This window comes from Vulpes lagopus, chromosome 10 (genome assembly GCF_018345385.1).
Source record: "Vulpes lagopus strain Blue_001 chromosome 10, ASM1834538v1, whole genome shotgun sequence".
NCBI classification, from domain to species: domain Eukaryota; kingdom Metazoa; phylum Chordata; class Mammalia; order Carnivora; family Canidae; genus Vulpes; species Vulpes lagopus.
In genome coordinates, this window is record NC_054833.1 from 96,875,943 (window position 1) to 96,891,949 (window position 16,007).

At 51.7% G+C, this 16,007-nt stretch overlaps 1 protein-coding gene across 1 annotated transcript in view; it reads right to left on the bottom strand.

Annotated features, from left to right (window-relative positions):
• LOC121499956 (c-Maf inducing protein) overlaps positions 1-16,007 on the bottom strand; it is a 229,222-nt gene that overhangs the window by 83,197 nt on the left and 130,018 nt on the right. The window contains exon 2 of the mRNA XM_041771256.1: positions 6,032-6,157. Coding sequence (XP_041627190.1) covers positions 6,032-6,157 — 126 coding nt within the window. The remainder of the gene's footprint in view (positions 1-6,031; positions 6,158-16,007) is intronic.

Below are 16,007 nucleotides of genomic sequence, written 5' to 3' on the forward strand. Positions count from 1 at the left end.
TTGCTTTTCATCTGGCTTTCACACAGAACATCATCCTACCAGGGACACTGTGCCTTCACCCTCTCACTCACCGCCTGCTGAACTACTCACTTACCCTTCAGGTCTCACCTGAAATGCTTTCCCCTCGCCATCCCTGACCACATCAGGTGATGCTGCCTCGCCTAACAGAACTACACTGTCCTGCAATTGCTCATTTCAATTGCTGTTCCTTCTGTCAAGGCTATGAGCTCTTAGAGGTCAGGGACCATGTGTGACTTATTCACCATGGTGTCCACAAAAACCATAGAGAGAGATGTTGTTAAGTGAAAGACTGGCTGACTTGTCGAATCAATGACCAGATGGATACATGGATGGATGGATGTTGGATGGGTAGATGGAAGGATAGATGGGTGGACAGACAGATGTACAAATGGATTGGGTGGGTGGACAGCTAAATGGATGGATGAAGCATCACCCCTTCTGCTCACTGAAGAAAATTTCACATGCAGTAAAACTTGAAAGGAACTGTGCAGTCTGGAACCCTCTCTTCCCCAACATGTATTTGCTTAAATACATGTGATGAGGCACAGTGCAAAGTATTTTATGTGTAATAACACTGATGATCCTCACATCGTCCAAGGAGGCAGGTCTCATGACTTGAGCTCACAGAGAAACCAGCCATCCGGGGAGGTTATCCCTGCTTGCCTGAGGCTACAGAGAGAGAGAGAGAGAGTGTGTGGTGGAGCTGAGCTGGGACTCAGGTCTGTGTGACCACACAGGCTGTCCACCCTGAACATGAGAGCCACGTGCCTGGGCTCTACCAGGCTTCCAGGAACTGGGCTGGGAAGTCTGAAGGCATGATGCTGGTGAAAGGGAAGGAGGAAGGCTTGGCTCCTGTTCCAATCTCCAGGAGGCCCCACCCCGCAAACAAGAGGGTGGGCCAGAACTTTCTTCCGGAAGAGGGGAGGTGCATCTCTCACTGAGGGAGCCAGAGAGGGTGGGCCGTGAACCGTTCCTTCCTTTGGTTTGTCTAGTTTCGAAGGAGGAAGGAGGACAGAGCTTGCTTGCTGGGGGACTTCCAGGATCCCGGCGCAGGCATCTCTAAGTGCCTTCCAATGAAAGGGAGAGTGGCCTGGGCTGGGCCTGGCCCGGGGGACTGGGCGAGTTTCTGCACAGGGATTCCATGCTGCTGTGCGGGCGGCCAAGCCAGGACGACTCGGCCCCGCGGGACACGGGGCAGAGCTCAGAGTCCCAAGGGTCACTCGACTCAAGCATGGGAAAGAGCCCCTGAAAGCAGGCAGCCCTGCTCCGGCCAGCGCCAACTTCTCCCAGCGATAAATCTTTCGAACACTGGAAGGGCCTCGTTCCAGGCAAATTCTGCCTAATTTCCTCTTCGAAAGTTGCCAAGTTCTCTCTCATTGTTGTATTGTCTCGAGAGGTGAGAAAAACAGCCAAGGGTGCACTGTGGGTGACTGTTCCCAAGTTCTCCTTCCTGGCCCGACTTCTTAGGGAAAAAACAGCACGTGCTTTTCAGACCGGAAAGCTCTTTCTCGCCAGCTTCCAGTAAGAAGGGAACCCACCCTGTCCCTGCCCCTGCAGCCTGGCCTCCGGAGGTCCCCTTGGGAGAAGAGCCAGCCTTGGAGACCATCAGAGGAGGACAGTCTCCTTGTTCTGGCTCCGTCTGAAACCTTGTTTTAGGAGCAGGGCGCTCTGTCTACTTCTCACGGATGGGCAGACGCCCGACCGTGAGGCAGAAATGCTAGATGATCAGCGCCACAGGGCTCTCGGAGGCCGGCCACCCCACCCCACGGCCGGCAAGGAGGGCCCCGGATGCTTTCATTGCACCGTTTATGTTCTTATGTCGTTGCGTTCTCACAATGGAACGGGAGTACAAAGGGAGTTAAGGTGGAAAGAAGATAAATAGGCCCTTTCCGCACCCGGGGATTCTAATAACATGGCATTAGGGAGCTCACGCTGAAAAACACAAAGCATCCAGAAACACACCAATTGGACCAGGCTGGGAGGCTGGCGCCTTTGTCTGGAGACTCGACCTGCTGGCAGAGCGCTCGGTGTCCCTGGGCTGGGAGAAGGCGCGCTGGCCCGAGAGTAGCTCTGAACCTGCCCTGAACTCAGATAGGTCAGCTCCCGGGGTCTGAGGGAGGCGCGATTCCAATTCTAACAAAGCAGCTTTGTAAGGAGGTCTCTGGGAGACAGACAAGGGTGGAGAGGGAGGGACAGAGGGAGGGGGAGATACAGAGGGAGTGAGGTCGAGAGGCACAGAGAGAAGGGCTGGGGTGGAGAGAGGCCTGGAGGAAGACATCAGAGAGAGAAACTGCAACAGAAGCAGAGCGAGACACAGCCAGAGATAGAGAGAGAGGAAGAAAGAGGGGGATGGGGGGTAGACAGAGAGAGGAATAGAGGGCGAGAGAGATGAAGAGAGGGAGAGAGAGAGGGAGGAAGAAGAGAAGGACGGAGAGAGGGAGGAAGGGATGGAAGGAGAGAGGAATAGACAGGAATAGAGGAAGAGAGAGGGAGAAGGGAAGAAAGAGAGATGGAGAGAGAGAAAGGGAGAGAGGGAGGGAGAGAGAGGGAGAAAGGGAGAGAGAGAGGGAGAGGGAGAGATGGAGAGAGAGAGAGGGAGAAGGGGGAGAGGGAGTAAGGGAGAGAGAGAGGCAGAGAAGAATAGATGGAGAGAAGAATAAAGGGAGAGAGAGAGATGAAGAGAGGGAGAGGAATGGGGGGGAGGAATAGGGGGAGAGAGGGGAGGGAGAGGAAATAGATTCACATGGATACGGAGCCTGGAAGAAACTGGCAGGTGAGGGTGGGGACCCCTGCAGCCCCAACGTCACTCCTAGGTAAGGAGGAGCCGTGCTCTTAGGAGGACACGAACCTCTTCAGTGATGCTAGAACACTGCGGACCCCCAGCACTCTAAGACTAATTCCTCCAGCAGGAAAGGGGTGGGTGGAGCACGGGGTCAAAATGCAAACTGCTAGGGTCCAGGCCCGTCCAGCAGAACCTTCTGTGATGATGGAAGTGTCCTTCATCTGGACTGTCCAATAAGGAGCCACTAGGTTCATGTGGCTTCTGAGCACTGCAACTGTGGCCAGTGGCCCACGGCTCTGCATTCTTAATTTGATGTAATACACGCAGATGCAGATGGTTGTGTGGCCAGTGGCCACTGTCGGACAGCATGGCTCAAGGCATTTTCATCCTCTGCCGACCAGGAGCACCCAGACGAAGCTCGTCCAGTTAGCCTTGTCGCCCAGGCACACCTGGCTGCTTCTCAGTCCTTCCTCTACTCACAGCAGGGAGGACTGCGGTGATGCCACAGCTCCGGGTCCTGCCATATGAACCAGGACAAACCCAAAGCATAGGATCCTGCTGCCTGTCACAAGAGCACGTGAGGGGCGCCGTGCCTGGCACTGCAGGGCCCCACCCTGGGCTTCGGGCACCCCCCAGTCACCTCACCACCACACAGGCCCCCAGCCCAAAGCCCATCTCCTAGATGAGTTGGAACCCATTTATATAACAAGACGGCCACAGCTATCCGTGAATCATGGGAAGGGGGAGGAGGGTGATGACAAGAAGGAAGCAAGGTAGAAGCGGATGGAAGGGGCAAAGGGAGAGATCGAGGCGTCGAGGCATCGGGGGGGATGGGGGACTACACCCACCTGGGCTTCCAAAGGAATGGGGTGGAGGGCTGTGTCTGCTTCCCCGTCCTAGTCCTAGCTCTGAGTCCTGCTCTCCTCCTCCTCCCGTTCTCCCGCTCCGGCCTCTGTCCACGGAGCCAGTGGGGTGGGGGCTGGGGGGGGCAGAGACCAAGCAAGCAAGCAAGGGGGATGCTGAAGCAGGCCCGCCTGTCGGCTCAGCAGGGGGAGCTCTGACGTGAGGCCACTGCCGGATGTGGCCCCAGCCAGGCGAGTCATCATAGCCGGCCCGCAGCCACAGCCTGGGTTAAAGGGACATTCCACTGCCCAGCAACCTACATCCCTCCAAGCCTCACTGACGTTTGGCCTTCCTTAGGGGTACACTGCCCCCTCATGCCCCAGAGGCCCTCTTGCTGGCAAAGCAGCAACTACTACACACCCAAGGAGATGGGGGCTCCTCCAGCTGGAGGTTTCCCTCCCTTCTGCCTCCCTCTGGCACTCCCACATTCAGCCCTCTCTGCCTTCCATTGTCTCCTTTACCCCTTAGGAGCTTTCAGTGGCTCCCTACTGCCCTGAGGATATAGCCTTGGCTTCTTCACTCAGCTAATAAGACCTGTAGGATCTGGCTGTGACCCCACGGCTCTGGACACATTCACAGGGCGCTGAACCTGCCTCTCCTTCTCCCATGTTCATGCTTTGTACTCACACTCCCTCCACCCTGAGTACATGCCCCCTCCCTCAATCTCGACTCCTACTCACCCCTCTATACCCAGCTGTAACGTCACCATCCCAGGGGAGCCCTCTCTGGAACCCTAGGCCAAATGAGTCACTCCCTGCTCTGGGCTCCCAGTCCTCTGGGACATGCCTCTATTTTAGCTGTTGTCTCTGTAGCCATGTGTTTACAGCTTTGCTCCCCAGAGGGCCCTGGACCTCTCAAGGATGGGGCCAAGGAAGGGCTTATTTACCTTCCTCCCGCAGCACAGGGGACAGACAGATTTTTCTCTATACTCCTCCTCTTAATTTCTCCACAGAACCCTATCATTGCCCTCCTGAATCTTCCACGGCTGCTCAGGCCCCAGCCCACAGGGGCCGGAAGGACAGATAGAGGCTGGAGGCAAAGAGGGAAGAGGTGAGAACACATAAAAGAAAAAAAAGACAGTCCAGCGTGGTTTTGGCGTTCTCCAAGAGGTGACAGTAAAGAACAGGATTTTTAGGAAGAATTAGCTGTTACAGTCAGCTTGTGGCACCCAGCATTCCTCAGAGGCTGAACTGTGTGCCTCTTGGCTCAAATGCTGTTATGCAATCTAGTGGCCACTTTGGAAGCACGTTTTAGGGAGCATCTCTTTGGGCTCAGGGCAGATCTCCCTGGAGGGGCAGAGTTAGAAAGAAATTGTTCCTAAAAGAAAGGCCTATTCTCCCAATGATGAGAGTGTGCAGTCTCTCTAATTAGTTTCTGAGTTGGGCTCCCTGCTGGAAATGGGGATGGCTCTGCCTGAAATGAAACAGAACATGTTGTGTGTATATACTCCAGCAATTTTTTTCTGCCACAGTTCTTTTCTTGGTGGACCTACCCTAAGGTCTTGGTAGGGCTATGGTCAAGGGTGGGTATGTAACCTAGGGTAAGGCATTCCCTGGGATGTGTGGGACTACATCAGAGCCAATCAGAATCGTCTATGAGATTTTATAGAAAGACATTAGAAGGAAAATGGGCTCTCACAATGTTTAAAGGACAGAAGTCCATCTTTCCCAGGCATAGAGAGACCCTCCCTGACAATGAAGCCAACACACAGAAGCAGAGCCAGGTGATGGGAAGAGAATATTAGCATCATTTGACTCCTGGATCAAGCCATTCCTGAAGGTCTTTTACTGCCTAGTTACCCTAATATATTTACAGCATCAAGTTCTCTTTTTGCCTCAGAGTTCGAATGTTTGCATCATTTCCAACCAACAGCCCTGACCAATACACACGAAATGCACCCTGTTCCAAGGAGACAGCTCCATCAGAGTCTCCAAAGACCAACAAGAAGAACCTCCTCCTCGCTTACTCACTTTTCCATAGCCTTTTAAGGCCTAACAACATGCCTTTGTGCCTCAGTTTCCTCATCTGCAAAATGGAAATCAGAAGACCTATGCCTCAGGTTTCTTCAGAGACAACAAAGCCTGAGATCTAAAGCTCCTGGGCTGTAGCAGGCATGCAGTGGGAGCTCAGTCTGTGCACATTCCCTCTTCCTTTTTCCCAGAGGGCCCCAGTTAATACCTTTCTTACGTCTGAGAAAAAAGCACCCCCTAAGCTAAACAACCTTTCCTCCTGGTAGTTGGCCGTCTTCCTCTGAGGGAAAAGCAGAGGGTGAGAGCACGGGGGGCAGGGCAGAAGAAACTGCTTGCTCATGTTTGCTTCTCCTACCTGCAGTAAGACCGTCCCCCCAGGAATTGTGAGCTGTAAACAGTACTTCGGGGCGTTCTCCCAGGACAGCAGCTGAACATCTTCAATAGCGCTGTAGGAGACTGAGTTTTCCATGTACCCAGTTGGCTGCAGCAGGAAGAAAAAAAGAAGAAGAAAAAGAAAAGATTAGGCACGATATCCACATCTCAGAAGGTTCCAGAACACATCCCCGCCCCGGCCACCAGCACACTGTACAGACACTGGGCAACTCTGGGAACCAAAGGAATTCCATCTTTCCTGGCTGGCAGCGTCCCAGCTGGCGGGAACGGGCTGTGGTGGAAGCTTGCCCACGTGTTTGGGGGTGTGGACTGGGGGCACCTGGAGGGCAAAGCCTGTGCATTGTTCCTCGGGGTGTCCATGGGGCTCAGCATAGGGCAGAGCCTGCATCTCTCCAGCCCTCACTGCGGCCGAGCCACCACCTTCTCCAACCCAGAAAGCAGTCACAGGCCCCACTGGTCTCCCTGTCTTGTCTCCCTGCACAGATGTGCACCTCCCCACTCTGCGCCCAGGGCCATGCTCCAAGTCGGCACACTCAATCCCCCTCCTCCCTGCTCAGTGTCCTCTCACAGCTCCCGGTGGCCCAAGCACGAAACCCACACTCCCGTCCACCCTTGCCAGGCCCACAGGTCCGGTCCTTTTCCTTCCTCCAGCTCTGCCTGCTTTCTTTTTTTCATCTGTGCTCCCCAATGGGCCTAGCTGCCCATGGCACCACAAACTCAGGTTGGCCCAGAAAGGTTGTGGCCCAATCCCTGGCCTCTCCACTTCTACTGTCCAGGCCTCAGCTCAGCAGGGACATCTGGGGGCTCAGCTACCCTTCAGGCCCTATAGACCACCTGGTCACATCCTTCCCCATACCCCCAGTGCTCCCCACACCCCATTTAATTATTGCGGACTTATATGGTGTGCCATCTGCTGATATCTGTCTCCTGGCCACACTCCAGCTTGGAGGTGTCAGGCCCCTGTCTGTCCTGGTCCCTGTCCTCTCTCCCCAGTGCCTGGCATGTGGCAAGGGCTCAACCATTTGTGTGGAAAGAAAGAACAGTGACAGCTATCATTGGCCAATGTTGGGGTGCAGATGGGGACAGAGAAATTCATAGTCCCTCTTCCCTGTTATAGAGACAAGGCACCAGGGGGAGGTGCTGGCCACCAGGTACCAGCAGTGTCCTTGTCACTCTGACCCCAGGAAGCTGTACTTCAGCAGAATCAGAGGCAAGTGTAACCCAGCCAAGAAGGTAGAATATAACAGCTAACCTCTCCCAAGCCAAGCACTCCCCAGATACATGGCAAGCGCTCTCTCCTTCCATCCTCACAAGAGTCCCACAGGCGGGTGCCAGGGCCATCTCATTGCATAGATGAGGAAGCTGAGGTATCCTGTGACGTGCTCATGGACAGCCAGCTGGGAAGGGGGCTGGCCAGGGCTGAACTGAGCTGGTGACTCAGGAATCAGCGCTCTAACCAATCAGTAAGAGGGGATGTGATCTAAAATCCACGGCCTGATGAGTTCATTGTACCATCAGGATTTAGGACCCCTGTGAGCTCTTAAATGTCCATTTCTGTCTGCCAAAGTTGAGAAACAGTGGTGGTGCTGGAGGTGGAGAGGGTTGAGGGCATAAACTGACTCAAATTTCCCCGCTATGATTGCCCACCAGGCTCAGGAAATAAGAGAGATTGATCAATCGATTTGTTCATGTACTCATTCATTCATCTGACGTATTTATTGGGCACCTATTATGTTACAGCCCACACATTGGGTGCTGGGAATACAGCAGTGGCTAAGACAGCAGCCCAGTAGCACAAAGAGGCAAAAAACAAAATAGGCAAATAAATAGCAAGTGCTGCACCAAGATACCAAAAAAAGTATGCACAGGGCTAAGAGCTGCAGTGCCCTGGAGAGGTGGAGGGAAAATACAACCTGGAGCCCCTGGTCTGTGCAAAGGCCCAGGGGTGGGAACAGGCGGGGCACGTTCAGGGAGGAGGCCAAAAGGAGGAAGGCTCAGTAAGACATGGCTTGGGAAGAGGGACCTGTGGGTCCAGCTGGGGTTCCTGGTGAAGTGCTGCAGGGGGACCAGTCAGGAAGAGGAGACAGAAGCAGGGACAGCCTGGAAGTTCTTGCATGAGTCCAGGCATGGAACAAGGCTGGGACCCAGGCGTGGTGGTGGGGGGCAGCCAAATTCATCCTGCCTTTCTCTCCAGCACCAGGCCACCCTTCAACACCCATCCCTGCAGCCGCAGTGTCTGACCCAGACGGTTACCCTGGTGCATCCCGGAGGCAAATGTGTGGGCTCCCCTTCACCCTTTACCCTATGCCAGCAGCCCATGCACTACTATGTTCTCAACATCCTGCCATCAGTGACTCAGCTCTAACGGCACATCTTGTCCTGAGAATATCAGTGAAACCAGGGGTTTGGAGGATTGGTTATATGATTATTTTCTGAACCCACATTCAAATATTTATTGTTTGCTGCTGTCTGTCTCCCCTGCTAGTGTTTCAGCACTCGGGAACAGGAATTTCCACCTGTTCTGTTCCAAGTGCCCAAACAGACCTTGGCATCTAGAAGCTAATAGTTATTTTCTTAATAAATGAATATTTTCCTAAATAAAAAAGTGTTCAAAAAAAATAAAAGTGTTCATCCATGTACTACTTATAATCACTATATATAACATCCTTGGGAAGATGAAGGGTTTTGATTACTTTAAAATTTAAAAGTTAAAAAATTATTTAATAAATTAAAAAATTCCTTTAGGAATATATCCTTTAGGAAGCAATGGCACCTGGGTACCAGATGTGCTGGAGGCCTTCCTATATGGCTCACACCCACCTCTCTCCCTCTTTGAGGTCCAGTTGGCCTCCAAACTCCAGCCCGCTGACCCCTTGGTACCCCCGGAGGACCTGGGCTAAGATGTGGCCGCTAGCACATCTGGAAGACTGCCAGACCATACCACACAATATAAAGATAGAAAAAGGCCCATTCCGAACATTAATAGGACTTGATTATTCAAACCAAGCAAATGGCCAACCTCCTTTCTCTGAAAGCACACCTGTCAGCCTCCTCACGGACCTGGAGCACGACGAGGCTTTGTACTGCCCTGTGACGGTGCCAGGTCTGTGGCAGCACATTTCGGGAGATGACCGCTGCTGACATGTGCGATTTCCAGGAGGCAGGGCTTGCTAACCGCCTGTATCTGCCTTTCTCACGACCCTGCTTCGGTTGCCTCAATGTGGCCTTGATTAGAAGTTGCAACACAGGCTTTTTGGGGAAAGGTTGGGTATAAATAAATACATACTGGTTTTTAATAGCAGATGTACTGCTTTCCCACTGTTGGAAGCAATACTGGCTAAAAGTAAAATTTGTAGAATCAACAGGACCTGGGTTTGAGCCTCTTACTGTGTGATGTTACGCAAGTTACTGTACCTCTCTGAGCCCATTTCATTCAACGGTAAGAATGAGAATTTAATAGACAGGATTATTAGAAGCCTTAAAGGAGATCCAATCTGTCGAGGGCTTTAGCACAGCATCTGGAACATTCTGAAAAGCCCAATAAAATGAACTACTGTGAGAAGTAATCAACTTTATCTTTGGGGTTCTCCTCCCCCAGACCCATAATTCCAGTGTAACCACAAGAAAAACATCAGATAAACCCCAATTGAGGAACATTCCTTAAAACACCTGGTCAGTACTCATCAAAACCCAGAAAGCTCAAGCAACTGCCCCACCGTGAGAAGCCTGTGTCTACAGAGACTGACCACTCCATGCACTGTGGGATCCCTGATGGGGTCCTGGGACCAAAAAAGCACATTTGGTAGAAACATAGGAAACTGAATAAAGCATGGACTTTAATAACGCATATCAGTACTGGTTCATTCGCTGTGACAAATGTATCCTGTTTCTGTGACATGGTCACCACCAGGGTAGTGGGTTTGGGGTATATGGAAATTCTGTACTGCCTTTGTCACTTTTCTGCATGTCTCACAGTATCCTATGATAAAATGTTCATTATAAGAGGAATTAACTGCTGCCATGTTGTCACCAGTGTCACCTCCCCAGACGGAGCCTAGGCGGGAGCCCAGGAAGCTTGCAAGGGAAAGGGGACGGATCGGGCCTGAAAGCCCCTCGATGCTGCTCTTCAGAGTTAGGTGTGAGCCAGAACTGGCCACAGACCTCCTTCGTCCTAGGTACTTTCACACGGCTGGGACAATTTCACAGATAACTGATAATTCCCCGGTAATCTGAACACGATGATCAGAGCTACAGCGGAGGAGATTCCTACATGGGGTAAAGGCTGAGTCAGATAGAAAGGAAAAATGAAATTCTCCACCTGAGGGAAGCTAGGAAATCCAGCTCTGTGAGGTACATATAAGAGGACAATAAGCAGACTAAGTTATTTCTACGTGTAAGAGCAGGACAAGGCACACTGCCCGATTCCTGTTTCTGTGACATTCTGGAATGAGCAAGGCTACAGGGCTTGAAATCAGACCAGTGGTCAGCAGCAGCTGGGGCACAGGTGGGGCCACTTACCAAGGGGCATGAGGGAACTTTCTGGGGTGATAGAAGTACTCTATCTCAATGATGGTGGTGCCTGACTGTATATCTTTGTCAAAACTCACAAATCTGAATGCCAAATGGGTGAATTTCCCTGAATGTAAATTATAACTCCAACCTGACTAAGAAAGGCAATGCGTGAATATTATAGATAATCTGGAAGATGATGAATGGGAGGCAACTTTTCAGATAAAATGTCAAGACCACTCATTAGCACTTTGGCATGTACTACTTTCTGAAGGATTTCTTTATGCATGATCTTTCTTTACACAGCCCAAGTCATACGGTACATATTGATTTTGTAACTTGCCTTTTCTCTTTTTCTTTCTTTCTTTTTCTTTCTTTTTTTTCCATAATGTTACATCACATGCACATCCTATATCCTAGACAGTAATTTCCAGAACTATCATTTAGTGGCTATAAGACATTTGGCCACTATTTTATCACTGCTCTGCCTCCACCATAGACAGTGTGGTTGTTCCATTTTATGCTACTATAAACAACTCCACAATGAACATCCTTGTGAAACATGTTTTTCTACCCTATATTTAGGATTATTTCCTTAGGCCAGATTCCCAGAAATGGAATTACTGGGACAAAGGGTAAGAGCATATTTTACATCATTGCCAAATTGCTCTCATTAAAGAGATATTAAGAGACCTGGGGAGCCCTGGCTAAGGCTGTGGGGGTGGTGGCTTTCATCCTGGGCGCCAAGCCTGGCTCTGGCCCATGTGAGTTCAGAGGGGCTGCCTGGCCGCCAACTGCCCACAAGGTGACTACAGCACACCCAGAAGTCTGTAAGCCAGGGTCTGGGCTCCCAGGGATGCTTCCGGGGGCTGAGGAACAAGTTGGGGGCGGGGGTCTCTGTCCTTTTGCTCTGAGGATCAATGAGAGGCCAGCCTCGGAGAGTTCTTGGTGTCTGCCCCTCAGAGAGAGAACACTCTGCTTCTGCTTCTGTTTTTGAGATGAACTTCATCTCTGGTGTCTCCTCCATGCCTGGATCTGGGCTCAATACAGCAGAGCCTGGAGGGGCTTCATCAGACCCCCCATTGGCCCCCCAAGGCCCTCAGAGCTGACATTCCAAACTGGGCACCTCGTCAGACTTCCCACGTCAGAATGGGCAGGGAGTAGGGTGACCAAAGGGCCCTGAAGCAGCACCCTCCACGAGGCCCCCCGTCTTCACCTCCCCCTGCTTTCCAGGGAGCCAGCTCCCTCCCACCCAACCTGCCTGCTGGTTTCCATGGGGATTTCTCTCAAAGCCAACATGAATCATGATGTCTGCGACCTCCCAGATGAGGCTCCAGGCTGACTCAAGGTACGTGCTGGGAAGGTGCCCAGCATCAGTCCTGGGAAGGGGAGTAGGGAAGAGGCTCCCAGGCCCCAAGAGGAGAAGCAGGCCTGGAAACACTCTCCATGAGCTACCTCTCCAGGCCAGGGAATGTGGAAGTTGAGGAACCCTGCCCCCACTGGGGACCTGGGTGGACAAAAACAGGCTGTTTGTCACGGGGTGGGGGCAGTGGCCCATGCCTCCTGTACTCTGCTGGGTGAGCCACACCACAGACAGGTCCCCTCTGTGCCTGCGTGGATGCTGCCTGAGTCATCATGTAGAGGGAGCCACTCCACACAGCCTGATGCCATGTGGCACTGCCCAGCTCGAATGAGGGAGGGCTTGCTCTTGCCACCTGCCCCCTCAACACACACCCTGGCCTCGAAAGAGAGATATCCGGTCAGAGGGGAGGGAAGTTCTTTCCAGTCCCCATGGATAGTCAACAATGACAACAGTAACAATAACCACAGCACCATTCCCTCCATCGTGGTGCCACCGAAGCGCTCAGATGGGAGGAGTGGGTTTCAGCTCACCTCCCCCTGCTGCTTGTTAGAAAATTCATGTGAGATGAAATTTTGTCTCAGTTTTAACTATTGTCAGATGTACAACTCAGTGGCATTTCATTCCCCATGTTGTGCCACTTTTGTCTCAGTTTGGTTCTAAGACATTTTCAGCCCTCCCCAAGGAGACTCCAGACCGTGAAGTGGTCACTCCCTATGAGCTCTCCCCCACAGTGCTGCTGACCACCAGTTTGCTATGTGTCCCCACTGATTTGCCTGTGTGGACATTACGTATTGATGCAATTATACAGCACGTGGCCCTTCTCTCTAGCTCTGTGCATGTAACATTTCAGAGGTTCATCTGTAGCGAACCACGTATCAGTACTTTGTCCCTCTTTATGGCTGAGTAGTGTTCCACTGAATAGATACGCCAGGCCAGGTTTACTTACTCATCAGCTAAAGGACATCTGGGTGGTTTCCAAACCTTTTAGGTATGGTGAATAATCAGTAACATATTTTTTTAGTGACAAGAAAGGACATGCGCTCTGCAAACCCAAGCCTCATGAAGCCCCTCCCACAGAGAAAGACACCAGTGCCCCCTGGTTGGCATGTATGGAGGAGGTACCATGTGGCCAGCACCACGCAGAGGACTTTTTAGGCATGATCTCATTCCACTGTACGTAACACTGCAGGGGGCTGTATTCATCCTTGTTGATCCACACGCTACAGACAAAACTGAGGCAAAGGGACATGATGACACTTGCCACAGACTCCTGCTTTTAAGAGACAGAGCCAGGATTCCATCTCACACCTGCCAGGACTGCGACCTCCACCCCATGCTCTGCCAAGCCCTCCAGCCAGATCCACATCCCAGCGTGCGTACTGATGGGCATGCACAGTGCACACATGTGCTATGCACACAGGAGCCAAAGTCTGAGAGGGTGCCAGAACCAGAGCCTGGCACAGCCAGGGTGTCAGGATCTGCCTGCCTGTTGCCACCCAGCCCCACAGGTCCCCAGGCCACCTACGGCTCCACTCGGCCTCAAGGGCAGAAACCCACACAGGCTCATTTGGGCAAGGCCTGTCAAAATATTTTGATGTTCTCTTTAATCCCACAAAGGGAAAGCTGTACCGCAAAAGCAAAGCGGCGGTAACAATTTGCTGCTACGTGGGTCAGTCTGGGCCCCAGTCCCGGAGCAAATCTCCTCAAATGCCTTTCACACTCCCCTCCCCTTGTTTCCATAAACCAAAGATACCCAACATAATTTCAGCTTTTCTGGTTGCCCCAGGGCCACTGTTAGTACCACCATCCACTGGTGAGCTGTAGCCCAGAGCTGCCTGCTGCTCCACTTACTGGCCTCTGACTTGGAGATGCTGTGTCTGTTTGGATGGCTTCTCCAACCATTCCCTTGGCACCAAATGGCTACTTCTTCCTGCTGCCAACGTACCTTCCCCTGTACCCTACCTCACAAAGTTACTGCTCTTCTGTTGTAGCCTGTGGAATCAGAACACCAAGAGTGTTAGAATTATGTGTCAAGTAAAAGCAACTTGGTTTTGAGCAAGAAAATCTCTCATGAGAAAAATACACTCTTGTGTTTTATGGTGTTTGGTTTAACCTTCTTTTATTGGTTGTAGGGAACTTAATAACGAAGTTCTGCATGGCATAAGGAATTCTAGGTCAGCCCTGTCCAAAAGACCTTTCTGTGATGATGGAAATACTCTGTATGTGCACCATCCAGTGCAGTGGCCTCCTGTGGCCTCCTGAGCTCATGGAATGTGGCTAGGGCAATGGTCACCTCAGGACTGAATTCACGTAGTCACTCAACAAGCGGAACCCCTCATGTGGGCAACCTAGTGCCAATATCTGGGGACACAGCAGTGAAGGTGAGGGACACAGCCCTACAATCATGGAGTCTTGGATCCAGGGAGGAGGCAGGTGACCCAGGAAAATGGGGGACTTTGATGGACAGAAATTTGTGTTCTCAGGGCATGGCACTTTTTACCTGTGCCTGCCCCTCGGCACCTCTGACAGCTGAGCAACTGACCAAGTGAGTCTAGAAAGGAGCCTAGGTGGAGGGACCAGCCCTGGCTCCCACTGAGGCCCAGAGGAGCTGGCAGCAGGCCCAGGGGCCAGGACCAACCCTACTAACTGCCCTGGCCCACCTCCCACCTCTGTATGGCCCTCCCCCCTCCAGCAGCCCTACTGGGAGGCAGGTATTACCATCACCCCCTGTGATAGACTAAGTAGAGGCTCTGAGCCTTGGCCAACTGCGCACAGCTATTCAGGACAGAGCTGGGAGGAGAATCGAGACCTTCAGGGTACACATCCTGGCGAATGTCTACAACAGCTAGTGAGTTAAACCTCAGAGGGGGTCTGCCACAGGGGAACACTACCACACCATCCTCAGGCAGAATGGCTCAAGTGGGAAAAGACAGCAACAAGCCTCAGCATACAGAGCAGTTGGAATGCTCCGAAACTGCTAAACCAATTTGGAAAACTGTGCGTTCACATGTGCTAAAGCTGGACACATGCACCCCGTGCAGCCAGCTGTCCCATTCCTATGAAGAAATGTTGACATATGTTCTCATGAAGACCTGTACACACGTTGCCTAAGCACTCTGCAGCCCCAGACTAGAACAAACTGGAAGCTACCCAAACGTCCAGCAATGGAAGAAAAGATGAAGAATGTGTGGTATATTCACCCAATGGAACACAACACGACAAAGAATGATCTACGGCTACACACAGCATGCAAACTGCATGAACCCAACACTGAGGAAAAGAAACTAGCCACAGAAGTAACAGAGTAGCTGCTTCCATTTATATCAAGTCCAGAAGTGGGCAAAACTTACTCCATGCTGTGAGAGGTCAGAGTACTGGTTACTGGGGTGACCAGCTGTCTGCTTTGCCTGGGCCTGAGGGGGTTTCTGGAGACACTGGATGTTCAGCACTAAAACCAGGAAAGTTCCGGAAGAACCAGGATGAGCTGGTACACTACTGGTTACCCCTGAATGGAAACAGTACCAGAAAGCGGTAAGAGGCAGCTTCTGGACATTCAGCACTGTTCCAGGCCTTAATTCAGGTTGGTAGTAGCACAATGTCAAAATGCATCAAGCAGGACACAGTATGTATACTTCTCTGCATGTATGTTATGCTTCAATAAAAGGTTTTTTGAAAAGCCACAAGTTTTAGGGGTGCCTGGGTGGCTCAGTCCATAAAGTGTCCATCTTCATTTCAGGTTATGATTTTGGAGTCCTGAGGTCGAGCCCACCGTCGGGCTCCCTACTCAGCAGGAGAGTCTGCTTCTTCCTCTGCCTCTGCCCTGCTCGTGTGCTCTCTCTCTCTCACACACACTCACTGTCTCTCAAATAAAGTCCTTAAAAAAAAAGATCACAAGTTTTAGAGTCAAATCCAGGCTCTCTCACTTGCTGGCTGTGTGGCCTCAGGCAAGTGACTTGGCCTCTCTGAGCCTCCTTTCTCTTGCAAAAATGAGAATAGTATTCACATCAATTGGGATGGCTATTTTTAAAAAGGGAATCACAAGTGTTGGAGAAAATATGGGGAAACT